The 17,305-nt window shown below is 46.2% G+C and overlaps 1 protein-coding gene across 1 annotated transcript; it reads left to right on the top strand.

Annotated features, from left to right (window-relative positions):
* The first annotated feature begins 9,791 nt into the window (after nt 1–9,791).
* Nucleotides 9,792–13,357, top strand: Pld6 (phospholipase D family member 6). The gene is made up of 2 exons (XM_057775848.1): nt 9,792–10,221; nt 12,069–13,357. Exons 1-2 carry the CDS (start codon nt 9,801–9,803, stop codon nt 12,314–12,316), a joined length of 669 nt encoding a protein of 222 aa, XP_057631831.1. The 5' UTR covers nt 9,792–9,800; the 3' UTR covers nt 12,317–13,357.
* The last annotated feature ends 3,948 nt before the right edge of the window (nt 13,358–17,305 follow it).

Here is a 17,305-nt window from a genome sequence, read left to right as displayed (position 1 = left end):
CCTAGGCAGCCATGGGCTGACAAAGTCTACAGTACCAGGCATGAAATCCCTGCTATAGAACAGGCCTCAGATCCGATGAGAAAGTGGTTGGTTACTCCGATAACCACCATGACGTTATTGAAGCTGTGGGCACATCTTGCCAGGCGTGCCAGTACTGAAGCATGCAGGGTCACGTGCTGGGTGAGACTGCTGATGGCATCTTTCTCAGCAGGCTGGGTAGCAGCTGCTAGCACATATAAGACAGTCAGTGTGGGAAGAGGTTGATTTCTCTATGTTCTGCATTCAAAGCAAGAAGTGACATCTTCAGTAACAGAGCCTTACCGTTTAGTTACGGTGGGCAATCAAGATTAACAGGGCCAGGTGTGGTGGCGCATGCCTTTAATCCCAGCATTTAGGAGGCAGAGGCAGGTGGATCTCCATGAGTTTGAAGCCAGCCTGGTCTACAAAGCAAGTTTCAGGACAGCCAAGGCTGTTATATAGAGAAACCCTCTCTCAAAAAAAAAAAAAAAAATTAATGACAGTAGCCTCTGCTGTTTGGGGTGGCTCTGGGGCCTCTTGACTAATAAACAACAGACAGGGAGGTATCACCTGCTTGGCATGTGACTTTCATGTGGTACCCATGCTACTTCTGAGAGCAGCACTGTCCCACCATTGAAGGTATTTCTGTTGGAACTCCTTTAAAAACATATTCTGATTTTCCCCATGTTTTATGTGTATGGGTGTTTCACCTGCATGTATGTCCATGTCTCGTGCCCATGCCTAGCACCCACAGAGGCTGTGGTTCCCCTGGAACTGGCGTTATGGATTATTGTGAGCTGTCATGTCAGTCGGTACTAGGAGTTGAGTTCAAGTCCTCTGTAAGCCCAGCTGTGCTCTTACCACGCAGCCATCTCTCCAGCTCCTGGGCTTGTTGTTGTTGTTTTTATGTTTTGCAAGCTTATCTATGAGCTCTAATCTGTGTCACTCATATCCCTCCCTGCCCCTTCCAATGCTTCCCTTGTCCCCTGCTCCCCACATTCAGAATCTTTAATTATTGTTTTTGCATATATATACATATGTATGTGTGTATAAAATAATATATATGTGCACATGTGTATAGTCTATTTGGCTTTGCTCGTGTGTGTATGTCCAAGACCAATCCTTGGGATTGAATCACCTATATGGGTGCTTGTTTCTGGGGGAGACTGATTATCTCTCTTTCAGTGACCTTGACCATCTGCAGCTCTTCATCAAGGGTGGGACCGTGTGGAATTTCCTGTCCACATTTTCATGTCAGCTGGTACTATCGTTATGTTGGTCTTGTTCAGGCAATGGCTGAGAGTTCATGACTCGGTCGCCCTGTCTTGTCTAGGGAACATTAACACAGTGTCCTCAGCCTCTGGCTCTTACCGTCTTTCTACCACCTCTTCCATAATGTGTAGGCTTAGGTGTAGGGCTTACAATGCAGGCGTGTTAGCAAGGGTTGGGCAAAAGAGCCTGCTGCCAGACCTGATGAGCTGATGCCCATTCCCACTGCCCCTCATTTTCTGCATTTTGATCAGTTGTCAATCTCTGTAATCATCTTCTCTGTTGCAAACCACTGCCCAGCAACATTTTTTTTTTAATGGACAGCAATTGAAGAAGACACAGACCTCTGGTCTCCATGTGCATGTACATACCCATAGGAACACGCAGGTAAACTGACAGCGGTGGTGGCGCACGCCTTTAATCCCAGCACTTGGGAGGCAGAAACACTTGGATCTCTGTGAGTTTGAGGCCAGCCTGCTCTACAGCCAAGACTGCACAGAGAAATCTCAAGAGAGAGAGAGAGAGAGAAAGAGAGAGAAACCAAAAAACAAAACAAAACAAAAAAGCCTCTTCCAGTACCATGAACACCACACAGAATGGGTGAGGCTTCTCAGCTTTGTGTCCGATGAAATATGTACTATCTTCAGCAATAGGTGCTCACCATCAGTTAGTGGCAACAACCAATAGCCTTGGCGATAGCCTGAGATGTTTGGGGTTTTCCTTGGGGTCCCTTTGATCAACGACTCAACTAGATGTAACCTATCCCTGTTACTGGAGGTTTCCCTGGTGGTGAAAGATGTCTAGGGGGGAACCCTTTCCCCCATTATTTGGCGATCCTGTTTAGATTTCTTTCACATATGTCTGTGTTTTGGGAAGCTTCTATGGTAGTAGGTTTCCATGAGGGTCCTCAGCTGTTCAGCCCCATACTCCCTTCTGTACCCCTCTGTTTCATCCCCTCCCCATTTAGTCCTCCTATTCCAGTCTCCCCCATCTCTCCATAAGAAACCCTTTCGAGATAGGGTTATTCTGTGTAGCTTTGGAGCCTGTCCTGGAACTAGCTCTTGTAGACCAGGCTGGCCTTGAATTCCCAGAGATCTGCCTGCGTCTGTCTCCCGAGTGCTGGGATTAAAGGCGTGCGCCACCACCGCCTGGCACTTGTATCTTCTTTTTTTTGAGACTGTTTAGATCTGTACTCCATTTTGATTGGGTTATTTGTTGATACCTAGTTTTAAGTTCTTTATATATTTTGAATATTAACCTTCTATCAGATGTGTAAAGATCTCTTCCCATTCCGTGGCCTACCACTTTGCTCGAATGATGGTGTCCTTTGTTATACAGAAACTGCTCAGCTTTATGAGGTCCCATTTAATTGCTGTTCTAGTGACTGTGCTATGGGTGTCCTTTGCATTCTTCTGTTCCGATGAGTTCAGGCCCATTTCCCAGTTTCTCTTCTGTCACTTTCAGTCTGATGTCAAGATCCTTACTCTATTTGGAGTCTGAGTTTTGTGCAGGTGATACATACGAATCTATCTATATGCATTCTTTTTTGTTTGTTTTTGAGAAAGGGTTTCTCTGTGTAGCCCTGGTCTGGTAGAATTCTGCGCTGAATCCATCTAGCTCTGGGCTTTTTTTTGGTCAGGAGATCTTTAATTACTACTTTTATGTCAGTAGGTGTTATGGGTCTGTTTAAATTGCTAATTTGATCTTAATTTAACTTTGGTAGGTCTTTTATATAGTGAAATTCATCTATTTATTTTAGGCTTTCCAGTTTGGTTGATTATAGATTTTAAAATTACATTCTTATGATTCTCGGATTCCCTTAGTATTATCATGATGTCCCCCTGATCATCTCTAAGTGTATAAATTTGGATCTTCTCTCTCCATCTTTTAATCTAGACAAATGCTTGTCAATCTTTCAATTTCCTCAAAGAACCAACTCTTCATTTCAGTCATTCTTTGCATTGTTTTTGTTTCTATTTCATTGATCTTAGCTCTGAGTCTAATTAATTTTTGCCATCTTCTCTTTTTGGGTGTGAAATCTTTTTTGTTATAGATCTTTCAGGTGAGTCATTAAATTGCTAATAGGAGATACCTCTCCAATTATCTGATGTATTTGGTTCTTAGAACTGCCTTGTGTTCCATGGGTTTGGGTATGTCATGTTTTTATTTTCATTCAATTCTAAAAGTGTTTTATCTCCTTCTTGACTTCTGTATTGACCTATTTATCATTCAGTGGTGAGCTGTTCAGTTTCCATGGGTCTGTATACTTTCTGTTGTTGATATCCAGCTCTAATCCGTAGTGGTCAGGCAGGCTGCACCACCTTGTCTTGACTGTGTTTTGCACTGGGATCTAAGCATTTGGAGTTACGATTGTTGAGGTGTTTCTAGGTGTTGATAATCTGGTCTTGTCTTTTCTGGGCAGTTGTTCCATTCTTTGGTTGCTGTTGCCCTCTCTGGACAAAGTGTGGTGGCCATGGGGTCCCTGGTAAAGAGTGCTTTCATAGTCTGGTGGGTGGCAGGAAAGAATGGAGATAGGGTAGGAGGGAAGGCTGAGAAGCACTGAGGGAAAGAGCTAGGTGAATCTGGTCCACAGGAAGAGGTGGAGTCTCCAGGGAATAGCAGCTAGAGGGCTGAGTGAGACTGGAGAGATCACTATGGGGGACCAGCTCTGCTCAATTTAAGCGTCAGGGCGGAGCCCACAGAAGGTCTGTTTGTCAGATTTCCGAGGGCAGAGCAAAGAGACAAAAGACAGGAAAGAGACCAGAATCTGATCTCCACAAAGGAGACTGTTTATTAGCACACACCGGCAGCCACTCTCCTACAAGAATGGAGGGGTCTACGAAGGAGTGAGTTTGTCAGGCTTTTAGAGCCAGGTGGGCCAGAGCCTTAGGTACTAGGAAGATGATCGGTTGGTGGAGGGTACTTGCAGATTGCAATGACATCCTCCTGGGCTTGTTTTTCCCAACAGGGTAGTGTTGGGAACTCTGTAACTCTTTGCCCCTGCCAGGGTTGTCAGGTTGTGGCTGACTGACAGCAGCTGGACAATCACAGCAGACACCTCAGTGGGATTTCTGTTTTTCCGTGGCTGGGGACATTCTAGCATTTCAAATCCTGGAAACAAAAAAGGAGTAGGGGTGTTGTCTTTTTCTTTGCTGTTCTGAGCTGAGGTCGCCTGTTGTTTGGAGGGGGTACTTCAGGTTGAAGAGGTTTGTCCTTGGGTCCACTTAGCAGGAACTAAGTTTGAACTTGATTGCTCTGCTGGATCATTCTATTGCTGTCATGTGTTCCTGGAGAAATAACTGATAGAGGGTCAAAAATAGATGATTTGGTCACAGAGTAATGTAGCAGATGGTTCTTTGGTCTGCCAGCTCCCAAATAAAGATACGGAGATTTTTTTATTAATTATAAAAGCTTTGCCTTAGCTTATGCTTATTCCCAGCTAGCTCTTCAAACTTAAATTAACCCGTTTATACTAATCTACATTCTACCATGTGGTTCGTCACCGCTCTTCAGCACCTTATGTCTCAGTTCCTCCATGTCTGGCTGGAGAATCTCCTGCACCTCATATTCTTTCCCAGAGTTCCTATCTCACCCAGAACTCCTGCCTAGCTATTGGCCTTTCATCTTTTTAGTAAGCCAATCAGAAGGTGCCTTAGGCAGGTGCGGTAAAACAGAGACACAGCTTCACACAGGTACAAAATAATATCCCGAGAGAGTAAAACCAGAGACTGCCCAAAAGGTGGAGGGGGGAAAGAGGTTGAAGGGGGAGAGACAGACTGAGGCGGCGAGAGAAAGCAGGATTTATAGACAGGAGACTACCTACAGTATAGATTGGAGCTCCTATATGGAGGGATCTATAGCTAGGAAACTACCTACGGTATAGATTGGAGCTCCCATATGGAGGTGGAAGGGTTTGTGTTGTGTCTTGAGGGCTGTTGGTATTTGGCAGGGGTGAGTCAGGTCAGAATGGAGAGGATTCCTGAAGAGTTGCTAAGTTCGAGGAGTACTAGATTTGTGATCAAGATTGTGGAAGAATGGTGGGAAGGAGGAAGTTTCCCTTCCAAGTCTAGTTGTTCAGGATGATAACGACCAGTTCCACCACCAGCAAGAGCTGCACCAAAAGCAAGCTAGCCGGAGTGGCGGAGCCACAGCGCATTGAAGGGAGGGGAACAGGAGAAAAAAGAGGGTCGGTGGGGAGAATTGTGTCTGGCCTGAGGTGAAGGGAATGAAGTTCACTTATAGCCAGAGTTTCTCCACAGTGTCCAGGTCTTTTCGTGGATGTATCAGCGACAAAAATAGCTGTTGTAGGGTGAGAGCCATTGTTTGGGTGTGGGGGACGTCTGGGTATTTTAAGGGAGATGTGTTTGGTAAGTAAAACATTTAAAAGGCAGGGTAAAAATGTTAGTAATAAGAAGTGACATGGATCTGCAGAGGAGCCAGGGTGGATAAGAAGAGAAAACCTGCACCAAGGAGGAGGTATCTCAGACCACATAGGATCTGTCAGTGTGACGCAGCATGGTTCCGGCAGGAGCCTGCAAATCCATCCTCTGCAAGAATCAGAGCCACTCCTTCATTTTGGAATTCTGTGGCCACCAAAGAGTGGAGCTGGTCCTGAAGGATGTTAAGCTCATGTGAAAATCCCTTAAGGCTGTTTGAGAGTAGCTGAGAAGGGTAAACGGATGCAAAACAGGCTTCATGCCAGCTGCTTTAGTACCCAGTCCTGAAAAGAATGGGTAGAGTGGCATGAAGAGGGATGAGCCAGAGGGCATGTGAGTCCCCCTCTCATAGGTCACCCTAACTGCTTGTACGGGTTTGGCGCATACATCTCTAAACTACTTCAAGCTGACAAAAGTGTCAATGTAGAAAGGGCGGTAGAGGACCTCGGGGGACCATCTGGGGGACACATGAAACTTAACAGATGACAAAGAGATCTAGAACGCGAGTCAGCGATTTGGTACTAACATGTACTTGGATTGTGTTATGGAGGGGGTTATGACTGTACGCCCTTGTGGGGAACGTTAAGGGACAAAGTGAAAGAGAGAAAATGTTATGTCAGGATCAACATAGTTTTAGTGAGGTTAAATGCAGTTGTATAACTGGCTTGACCAGAGTTCTGTAGAACAAGGCAACTGTGATTAGCTGTTTGTTACACATCAGACTCCTGCTTAAGGAACAAGCACCTGGAAACTTTGTCAGTTAGAGTCAGCATCTAAGTGATAATTTAAAAGAGAAATAGAATCCTATTGTCATTTTTTTATAGGGTTATTTAGCAACATTCCACAGACATCACTTGTATGTCCTGAATAATTTTCCGAAGCTGTGAGTCTGATGACAGTGTCTGCCAGCCTGCTTCCATCAGAGAACATGGGTGGTTTGGGTGTGGACACTGGAATTAGCTTTTGCTAAGAAAGATTTTTTTTTCTTTCTTTTTATTTAGACAGGGTTTCTCTACATCGCTCTGGCTGTTCTGGAATTCACTGTGTAGACCAGGTTTGGCCTCAAGTTCATGGAGACCTGCCTGTCTTGTTTAGAATGTTGGTTACAAGTTGTTATGGATAATGGTCAGGAGAAAAGCTAAACAAAGGATATTAGATTCAGAGTTCTTGTTTTTTTTTTTTTAAGGGGGGTGTGTGTGCTGTGGGACAATGGTTTGTACCCTGTCAACCGTATTTTAATAAAAGGCTGATTGGCCAGGGAGTAGAGGCAGGACAACCAGGCAGGAAGTAGAGGCAGGGCGGAAGAAGAAAGCTTGGTCTGCAGTCGTGACCCAGCCATGGAGCAAGCAAGATGTGACTGCCTTGCTAAAAAAGGTACTGAGCCATGTGGCTAACATAGACAAGAATAATGGGCTAATGTAAGTTATAAGAGTTAATAAGAAGCCTGAGCTAATGGGCCAATCCAGTTTATAACTAATGTAGACCTCTGTGTGATTTCTTTAGGACTTAACCATTGCGGGAACCTGGTAGGACCGAAACCCTGACAACACATACGTAAATTTCTCTCGATTATAAAATTTTAAACACCATGAAACGGAGGAATGACACACTCATCACTTGTTGTGGGAGGCTTCTCTCAGAGGCAGTGCTAGGCGACATCTGGGACCTTTGCCCAATACACACAACAGCTTTTTATCGCTACGCTGGTGGGCTCCCACTGTATTTTTTAGGTTTTAGCCTGCATGCCCCAGTTTTTCCAGAAAACCTTGAGGTCTTATGCAATTAGGACCTAATTGCATACAATCGGCTGGGAAAAATGAATGGCTGCTCAGGTGACCTTCCTCATGATTTTGCCTATCTTCTTTTTGAAGGAATTTAGCTTTTACCAAGTTCAGCTGTATTTATTTTAAGAGGCACCCCTGAAATTATTTTAGGAGAGTTTTTTTTCCCAGTTTTTCGAGACAGGGTTTCTGTGTTTAGCCTTGGCTGTCCTGGAACTCACTCTGGATGGCTGACCTTGAACTCACAGAGATCTGTTTCCTGAGTGCTGGGATTAAAGGTGTGGGCCACCACTGCCAGCAAGCTAACACGTTTATATATATCTATATCTATATTTATATCTATATCTATCTATCTATATTATATAGATAGATAGAGATAGATATGAAAAGATATAAAGTTGCAGAGTGATGTAGGTACCTGTAACTTAAGACGCCATCAAAGAGGAAACTATGAAAACCCTGCTATCTAAGGTCACTCAGAAAATGTTGGTATCGGTTTGTTTCTTTCTTAGTTTGCCCATGTCTTCAGAAGTAGAAACTAGAAATACAAGTGTGGCATAAACAGGCAGACCATAGGCATAACGCAAAGGAGCCCCCCAAATAGAAAGACCATCCTATCTCAGGGGAAGCAGGCTTGGAGACCCAGTTGAAACTGCAGGCGTTAGGACCCAATATAGCTTCTCCAGTCTCATGGCTACAGGGCTGGTTCTGGAACTTCTCCTGGGGCAGAAGTGGGTCATGTATGTCACAATGGACATGCTTAGGCTGAACACAGGAGGGATTCTCACAGGAATCCCTGAGGAGCCCAAGCCTCCACCCTTCCTCTATTTCTGAGCGTCACTCCCTCCAGCTCCTGGGCAACTCTCTGGGCGATGCCGCTACCGACCTTTGCAAGAAAGCCTGGTGGGTTCCCTGGGAGGCCAGTCCCTAGCTGAAGAATCCAAGGATGACCTAACCCCTACCCCCGTGGAACATAGCAGGTTCTGGGGAGTTGTCAGTTCAAGACTCCCTCTCTCTGAGGCAGGGAGGGGAGCAGAGAAAAATGTAGAGCTCAATAAAAATCAGTAAAATTAAAAAATAAATGGAAAAAAAAAGATTTTTCTCTCTGTTGTCCTCTTCCCTGTGCCTCCTCCAGGATGGGAACTTGTAGTTGGCACGTTTCTCCGAAACCCATTTTACCCAGAATTCAACAGTTTAAATAGGTATATAAGATGCAAGAATCTGTGTAGGGGCTTAAGTTCTCTCAAATTGAAAAGTTCACCAGGGAGAGGGTAGCATCACCGTACAAACTCTCATGGCGAGGAAGTCCCTGAAGTTTTGGTCTGCTCCATCACTCATTGTTTTATTATTTATTTATTTATTATATACAGTGTTTTGTCTGCCTATATGCCTGCACGCTAGAAGAGGGCACTAGATCCCATTATAGATGGTTGTGAGCCACCATGTGGTTGCTGGGAATGGAATTCAGGTTCTTTGGAAGAGCAGTTTAACCGCTGAGCCATCTCTCCAGTCCACTCTTTTCTTTCTCTCTCTCCTCTCCCCTTCCCTCCCCCTCTCCTCTCCTCCCCTCTTTTTCCCTCCCTCCTTGTCTCATTGTCTTTCCTTCCTTCCTTCCTTCCTTCCTTCCTTCCTTCCTTCCTTCCTTCCTTCCTTCCTTCCTTCCTTCCTTCCTTCCTTCCTTCCTTCCCTCCCTCCCTCCCGTCCTCCCTCCCTCCCTCCCTCCCTCCCTCCCTCCCTCCCTCCCTCCCTCCCTCCCTCCCTCCCTCCCGCCTTCCTTCCTTCTCTTTTCTCTCTTTTTCTTTCTCATCCTGATTTAGATCTTCCGCTGGCCCAAGCAGAGTTGACTACCATTATCGTTATACCGTTGTAAGGGCTTTGAGTTGATCCACCTGTTGTTCTTTATGGTCCATTTAGGGGCCTGTTGGTCAGCGACAGGGAAGGTGAGCCCTGGGAGTGCCTCCAGTCAAGGGAATTGTCAGCCCTGGGCACAGGTGCAGAGCACGGTCGCAGCAGAAGTGGGTGCGGGGTGTTTGCAGTGTGTGGCTGGCTTGGTGGCTCGGACCATGGTTCTAGCCTGTGGTCCCTGGCACACAGCTGTTAGTCCCTCCTCAAGCTTTCAACGCTGAGAAGGGTGGGAGAGCAGAGGATAGCCCAGCAGCTAGGAGCTAGCCCAGCCCCTGGCTGGGGGCGGTCCAGAAGGGGGCGGGGCCCGCCGGGGTTGGGGGCGGGGCCGGGCTAGCGTGTAGCGGGCGCGCGCAAGTGCCTGGTTTAGCCGTGGGCCTCTGAGGTGGCGGCCATGGGGCGCTCGAGTTGGCGGTTGGTGGTCGCGGCCGGCGCGGGTGTCGCGCTGGCCCTAGAGGCGCTGCCGTGGCTGCTGCGTTGGCTGCTGGTCGGGCGGCGGCCACGGCGCGAGGTGCTCTTCTTCCCGTCGCAGGTGACCTGCACCGAGGCCCTCCTGCAGAGCCCAGGCTTGCCCCCCGGGCCCTCCTCCGGCTGCCCGTGCAGCCTCCCTCACAGCGAGAGCTCGCTGAGCCGTCTGCTGCGCGCGCTGCTGGCTGCCCGCTCCAGTCTGGAGCTCTGCCTCTTTGCCTTCTCCAGCCCGCAGCTGGGGCGCGCCGTGCAGCTGCTGCACCAGCGCGGGGTGCGCGTGCGGGTCATCACCGACTGCGACTACATGGCCCTCAACGGTTCGCAGATCGGCCTGCTGCGCAAGGCAGGTAAACCGCCGCCGAGGGTGCACGCCAGAGGAGGCCTGAAGTGGCCGGAGGACTTATTTGACGCCCCAGCTCTTCAGGGAGAAGGTGGAGGCAGGCAGGCGCGGGTGAGGGGGCCGAGGGGCCCAGGCTTATAGAACGTTCCGTTCCGTGACTGTGACTGTGCTTTCCACGAGAGTAAGGTGTGCGGGAATTCCCACTTGTTCCTTGGCTCTGGCCTCGGAGGAGGAGTTTCTGAGATGGTTTCTGGCTGACAGGCGGAGGAAGGCGAGGAGGGTAAAGCGTAAAGAAGTTTGAACCCAGTCAACAGTGAGGGACCCTCGGCTACTTCTGCATGGACCACAGGGGAATTAGGAGTGACCAGTGGCTAGTGTTGATTAGTGAGTTTCCCACTAGGCGGGGTGGTCACTGGGAAGTGGACCCTGCAGTGTGGCGGATGATCTATCGCCTCTGGGCCCACAGGTGTGTCTGGACAGCCTGCAGCTCTGCCCCGGAAACAGGTGGCGATCTCTATCCTCCTGTGACCCCGGTTTGCCCTCTTTTAAGTGGCAGACCATGCAGGAATGCAAACTTTGACTGCTAGATTCCTCCTTTACCCGAGTCAGTCCCCCCCATCCCCCACCCCATCCCGGCTAGCCTGAGCATCGTGCCACAGTGACAAGAGGTTTGGGAAGCCCTAGGAATGTTGAGGCTTTGCGTTGCTCTTGACTTTTCCTTGCACACAAGCCTGCCCTCCGCCTTCCCTGGGAGAGTGTAGAAACCGGGTCTGCTTCAGACAACAACCTGCCCTGTGTATATCACCTAGGGCGGTTCAGCGACAGCTACTCCTGCCTTCCTTACTGGCAGAGCCGTCTCCAGTCAGTCCATCATTTTGGTGGGTGGGCAAGTAGCTGTCGGGCATGGACGATGTCACGGTATTCAGATTTTGGGAGAGTCATAAAATAAGAACCAAACTGCCATCACAGATGGAACTTCTACTGATGATCTGGCCACAGATGAGTGAGTTCCAGATTGTTCCATCAACAAGTGCACCATCTGTCAGCATTTGGTTCAGCCCGGTACTTGTGGGGATACACATAAGTGAGAAAGGTCTGAAAAACTTTACAAAGATCATATAGGAAGTGAGGTAGCTGCAGAGGAATTGAGAGTGCTGCAGAGGCATCCAGGGACAGCATGATGTCCCCAAGTCATGAACTAGCTGTTGGGGATTGACTAAAGCAAGGAAGAGGTCCTCTGTGGTCTGTGGTGAGGTGGCTGCTGCCAGACTTTGCTGTGATAGCAGGAGATGGGTGGAGTGGGGGCAGAGATGGGAGTGAAGGAGAGACAGGTAGATCACCTACCCAGCATGTGATGGGTCTGGGTTTCATCCCAGCATCCCTGCCAAACAACATACCCTCAAAAGTAAGAAGCCAAAGCCAGAACTGTGGTCAGGATAGCAGGTTCAGCTGTGGCACAGCTTTTTCCATTCAGCTAGTGAGGCACCCTGGGAGGTGTGATTCAAGTTGGCCAGCCAAAGCCAAAGTGCACTCCTCTCCTGCCTAGGCTTGTGTCCTCCAGTGACTGAGTGACAAGAAAGGCAAGGGTATGTCACATGTTTGACTCCTTTTTCTGAAGAATTCTGAGGTAGTGTTTAGACTTAGGCTTAGTCAGGTAGTGTGAGTGAGTGGGTTGTTCCTCAGAGAAGTGTTTGGTGTCATCCAGAGTTCTTGCTTTCAGTGTGCTGACATGGATGACAGACTGCCTTCTTCCTGTCATCTCAGTACCACCCTGTAGTAGCTGGCAGAGGACATCAGCAGGCTTGGGGTAGCTGAACCTCTGTGGGCATAATTAAGGCTGCCTTGGCTCCACAGGTATACAGGTACGACATGACCAGGACCTTGGCTATATGCACCATAAGTTTGCCATCGTTGACAAGAAGGTGCTCATCACTGGCTCCCTCAATTGGACCACACAGGCCATCCAGAATAACCGTGAGAACGTTCTGATTATGGAGGACACAGAGTATGTGCGGCTGTTCCTGGAGGAATTTGAGCGCATCTGGGAAGAATTTGACCCCACCAAGTACAGCTTTTTCCCCCAAAAGCAACGAGGGCACTGACCCTGCTCTGTCTTTCTCGGTCTTCCAGCTTGCAGTCCTGGATGCACTAGGCTGATAAAGTCTTCCTGTCCTTGTATCACCATCAGAAGTCAGGGAGGAGGCGACAGTGTGAGCTGTAGGCTGTCCTATAGCAGTAGTTGCCTAGATAGACAGGCCATCCTCTTTAAGTGGCTTCTGGGCATCACTAGACATGTCTGATAGTATTGACTCTCTGCAGTTGGCCTTGCCTCCTTGCAGTTAGTCACAGGTGAGCACCACCAGTTGGCTATGCCTGAGGTTGTCTCCAGGCTTTGCTCCTAATTTTTCATACCCCATAACATAAGAGCAAACTGTGGACTGAGAAGTGCCCTTGCCTCCAGCACCTGTGGACTCATGGCTGTTTGCTCAGTCATGATTAGGAGTTGATGACCGGGAGTACTGGGGGTAATAAGAACTGCCCAGGCTGTGATCTCAGCCCTGGGGTGAGCATTCCCAGGGAGTCAGAGGAATAAGTTTCTCATATGCATTTGTGTCATTTTCTATATTTTTTGGTTTTATATGCAAATAGCTCAAGTGACATAAGACCTAGAGTTTTGTCATTGTTCATGCTTGTGTGCATGACAAGCTCCATGTGGCCCCTTAATGTCAGTCTGAATGGATAGTGTCCTTTAGCTCATGGAACCATTAGCAGCAGATACTGCTCAATACGTGTTTCCTTGTTTTTTGTGGGGAAAGAGGCGGGAAGATAAGGTCTCACCATATAGCCCTGACTGGTCTTCAACTCAGAGAGATCTGCCTGATTCGGCCTCAGGTACTGGGACTATAGGCATGTGCCACCATTCCCAGTATTTTCACCCTTTTTAATGTTACCTTTTTACTTAGTGTTAGACAAGTAAACTTGATGTTGATTTTCTACAAGATGGAACAGAAACTGTAAAGTATAATACTCAGAAGTAGTTACATTGAAGAAGTTCCTTGCCTTCTGGAGCTTGTGAGTTCTTAAGTGTGTGCTCAGGTGGGGGGTGGGGGAAGATAACAAAATGTCCTTTGAGTGAAATGCCACTGGGGACCTTGAACTTTGGCATATTCAATAAATATTTTAGAATATGAACTGTTATTTGTCTGCCTTAGCCTACTGCATACTCTTAAAACATTGTAGGGTGGTATACAGCTATTTGGACACCTGTGATGAGGATAGGAGTCCTTGAGAGAGCAACAGCCACCTCCTGGTTAACTCCTCTCTGGTACTATTTCCATACCTCCAAAATTAGAAGCATACTTCCTAGCCTGTTTCTCTTTGTCATCTGCCTGATATGTGTGTCTTCCCTGATTCCTATCTCCATCCCTTCCAGGGAAGGCTGGTATCCATGTGGCAGCATGTGGCTGTCAGGGGCTAAATAGCTTTGCTGAGTTATCTGCAGTTGTGAAGAGATATTACATCATACACTATTTTCTTTTCTTTTGCTTGATTTGAGACTGTCTATGTAGACCAGGCTGGCCACAAACTCAGTATGGCCCTAAGGCTGGCCTTATATTCCTGCCTCCACTTTTATTTTTCCTAAAGATTTATTATACATACAGTGTTCTGTCTGCACACCGGAAGAGGGCACCAAATCTCATTACCGATGGTTGGGAGCCACCATGTGGTTGCTGGGAATTGAACTGAGGTCCTCTGGAAGAGCAGCAGTGCTCTTAACCTCTGAACCATCTCTCCAGCCCCCTGCCTACACTCTCTAAGTACTGGGATTACATGTATGTACTATCACACCTACTTTGGGTGCTACAAGGTAGGGCATAATAGTACATGTGGGTGTCTCATTCGTCTCAGTTCCATTTTAAGATGATCTTCCCCTAAGAAATGGTATTAAAACCTTTGCTGAATGAAAATCAACTGACCATTCACTTTATGTCTGGGTTTATGTCTGTATTCTGCATTGTCTGAGTGTGGAACAGCAGCGGCGGTCTAGATCAGTAAGAACAGCAGTAGGTTCTGAGAAATGGCAACATGAATCCTGTTTCCAATATAGTCTTAGTCTTTTACATCTCCATGTGAATTTTTTTTTTTTTTTTTTTTTTTTTTTTTTTTTTTTTTTGGTTTTTCGAGACAGGGTTTCTCTGTGGTTTTGGAGCCTGTCCTGGAACTAGCTCTTGTAGACCAGGCTGGTCTCGAACTCACAGAGATCCGCCTGCCTCTGCCTCCCGAGTGCTGGGATTAAAGGCGTGCGCCACCACTGCCCGGCCTCTCCATGTGAATCTTAAAATGAACACACCAATTTCTGGCAAAAAAAAAAAATTATAAAAGCATCTAGGATTTTGATAGGGATTATGTTGGCCTGTAGATTAAGTTGGGGTTACCATTTTGAATTTTCTGACCCACGAGTGTGGATACCTTTAATTTCTCTTGATGCTTTTAGGTTTTCTGTTCACTCACAAATTTATTGGGTAGCGAAGGAGATACAAAAGTAATTACACATCAGAGAGATGACATAACTCTTATTAGAAGGTAGCTACGTTCTTGAAATCACAAGTGAAAGAAAAACACCTTAGGAAAGTTAAGAAATGGCTTCCAGCCTGTGAGAGGGCATGGATGACCAATCTGGAAAAGGGACTGAGATGAGTTGGGATTAACGGTAGTACTTAGCATGAACTATATTTGTTTCTCCTTTTCCTCTTTTCCCATCTTTGGGCTAAATTTATTGGTAGTGCCCAGGGCTGTTCAATACACTTGAGGCTTGCATTTTGTCTTAATGTGTTCTACAGAACTTTGGTCCTTTGGTAGTCTAGAAATTTTTGTTTTGTTTTTTTCCTGTCTTTTGAAGAATTTTTGTTGATAGTTTTAAGTCTTTTACATCTAGTTTTCTTTTCTTTTTTTCGGGCTGGAGTATCTTATATCAATGTTTGTAGTTTGAGTATGATTTATTACTCATGTTACTGTAAATGAAATTGCTTAATTATTCCAGTCTTCAGAACTGTGTAGACATACAACTGAGCCCTGCATCCTAACTTCCCAGTCTTCAGAACTACCATGTAGAATGCAACTGAGCTCTGCATCCCAACTTTCCAGTCTTCAGAACTACTGTGTAGAATGCAACTGAGCCCTGCATCCTAACTTCCTTTTTAGTAGTGTTAACTGAATGAAAAATTGAAAGGAGGCCATGACTACTCCTTAAGTATGGAGAATATTTTTATTGTAGGTCTAAAGAAGGCAGGCAGAAGGGGAGTCCAGGCTGAACATGACCAGCAGACTAAACATGACGATCCACTGATCAAGAGACCAAGACCAGAGTAACCAAAATGGCTGAGATATAGGGGTCAGGCTGGGAGAAGGAAAGTGGAAACCCAACCCTTGGGAGGGAAGGTTTAGGGTAGAGCAGGTTGAGAAGTGCTGGGAGGAGCCATAGGTACTGAGTGATGGGGGCAGGCCAGCATCCTCTTTGATATGTTGATATGCACCCTGGTTTATGAGACCCACCACAGACAGATGTCATCTAAAAGGAACAGTTTTCCTTCTTTCAGTCAGAGTGCCTTTTTCTTCATGAACTGGGCTAGATCCGATGTCTTCAGTGGGATCCGATGCTAGGGAAATGTCAGTCTTTTATTACTGTGATCAGTTTGGTGGGTGGGAGATTCTTTTCTGTTCTTGGTTTTTGATTTTGTTTCTTCTGGAACTCACTTTGTAGACCAGGCTGACCTTGAACTCAGAGATCCACCTGCCTCTGCCTCTCAAGTGCTTGGGATTAAAATCCCCTCCTCCCCCCAGCTATTTTTAAAATTTTAGTCATGAAAGAGTAATCAGCTTGCCAACTAATTTTAAATTATACTTACATATCAGGCTAGTTCCCCAAAGCTTTTTGGTGTACATTTTCTTATAGTTTTTAATGGGCAAAAAGCTATTGAAAAGTCCCTAAACAACTGCAATAACATACTAAAAATATTCTTTTATGTCTTTTTATATCTTTCTTTTACTGTTTTATAACATAAACTAAAGTTGATTTCTAATTGGTATAGAAACTTTTTTTGTATTTCCAATCAGTTTCATATACTTTTTAAATAAAGCCTGTAACAATATTGAAAAAAAAAACCCACCCCAGTTATTTTAACCTTTTGAGGAGTTATTATGGGGACAGATAGGGTCTTTCTGTCTAGCCCAGGCTAGCCTCAAACTCTGAATCCTCTTACATCAGAACATCAGGTTGGCTGCCATTCTGTTTGGCCTGATTTATTATTCTAAGTATACTAAAGAAGATACAGCAAACATCAAGAATATACCATAATTAGCGAACACTGTTTTGTTAAATTTTGTGTTGTCTATTTTAGATTATGATACTTTAAAAAACACAGGCATAGCCAGGTGGTGGTGGCGCACACCTTTAATCCCAGCACTAGGGAGGCAGAGGCAGGCAGATCTCTGGGAGTTCGAGGCCAGCCTGGTCTACAAGAGCTAGTTCTGGGACAGGCACCAAAGCTACAGAGAAACCCTGTCTTAAAAAAAACCACAGGCATAATTATATTGACAGTAAATCCATGTAGGATGGGCTGGATGTAGTGTTGCACACTGGTGCTCAGTAAACTGAAGATGAGGCCAGCCTGAGCTCTAACTCCAGGGCTCATGCGGTAGAGGGATTGTCCAGCATTCTTGAGGCCCTGGGTTTCAGCTCCAGCACCACAAAACAAAACACGAGAGCTCTATCTAATATGACAGTTCTAGTACCTTGATTAATAAAGGAACTCACTAGACTTTTTTCCTATTCTTTTAACCCCCGAAGTTTCTTTACCCAGTCAAAGTACCTTAGATTCTAGACATAAAATACTGTGACTTATGTGTGAAAATGTGAAATCTAATGTAAATATCCTGAAAACAAAAATATTCTGAGAAACTGTAAAAGGAAAGCAGCAAGTGATAAAACTTATTTGACCAGCCCATTCTGGGATACTAGTAAGCTTATGACTCAGGACTTTAGGTGTTCTGGTCCTCACCCGGCTGAGTCAGTACCCATATGCATGCAGAGG

This window comes from Chionomys nivalis, chromosome 7 (assembly GCF_950005125.1).
Source record: "Chionomys nivalis chromosome 7, mChiNiv1.1, whole genome shotgun sequence".
Classification (NCBI taxonomy): domain Eukaryota; kingdom Metazoa; phylum Chordata; class Mammalia; order Rodentia; family Cricetidae; genus Chionomys; species Chionomys nivalis.
This window is presented reverse-complemented; position numbering and strand designations above follow the sequence as displayed.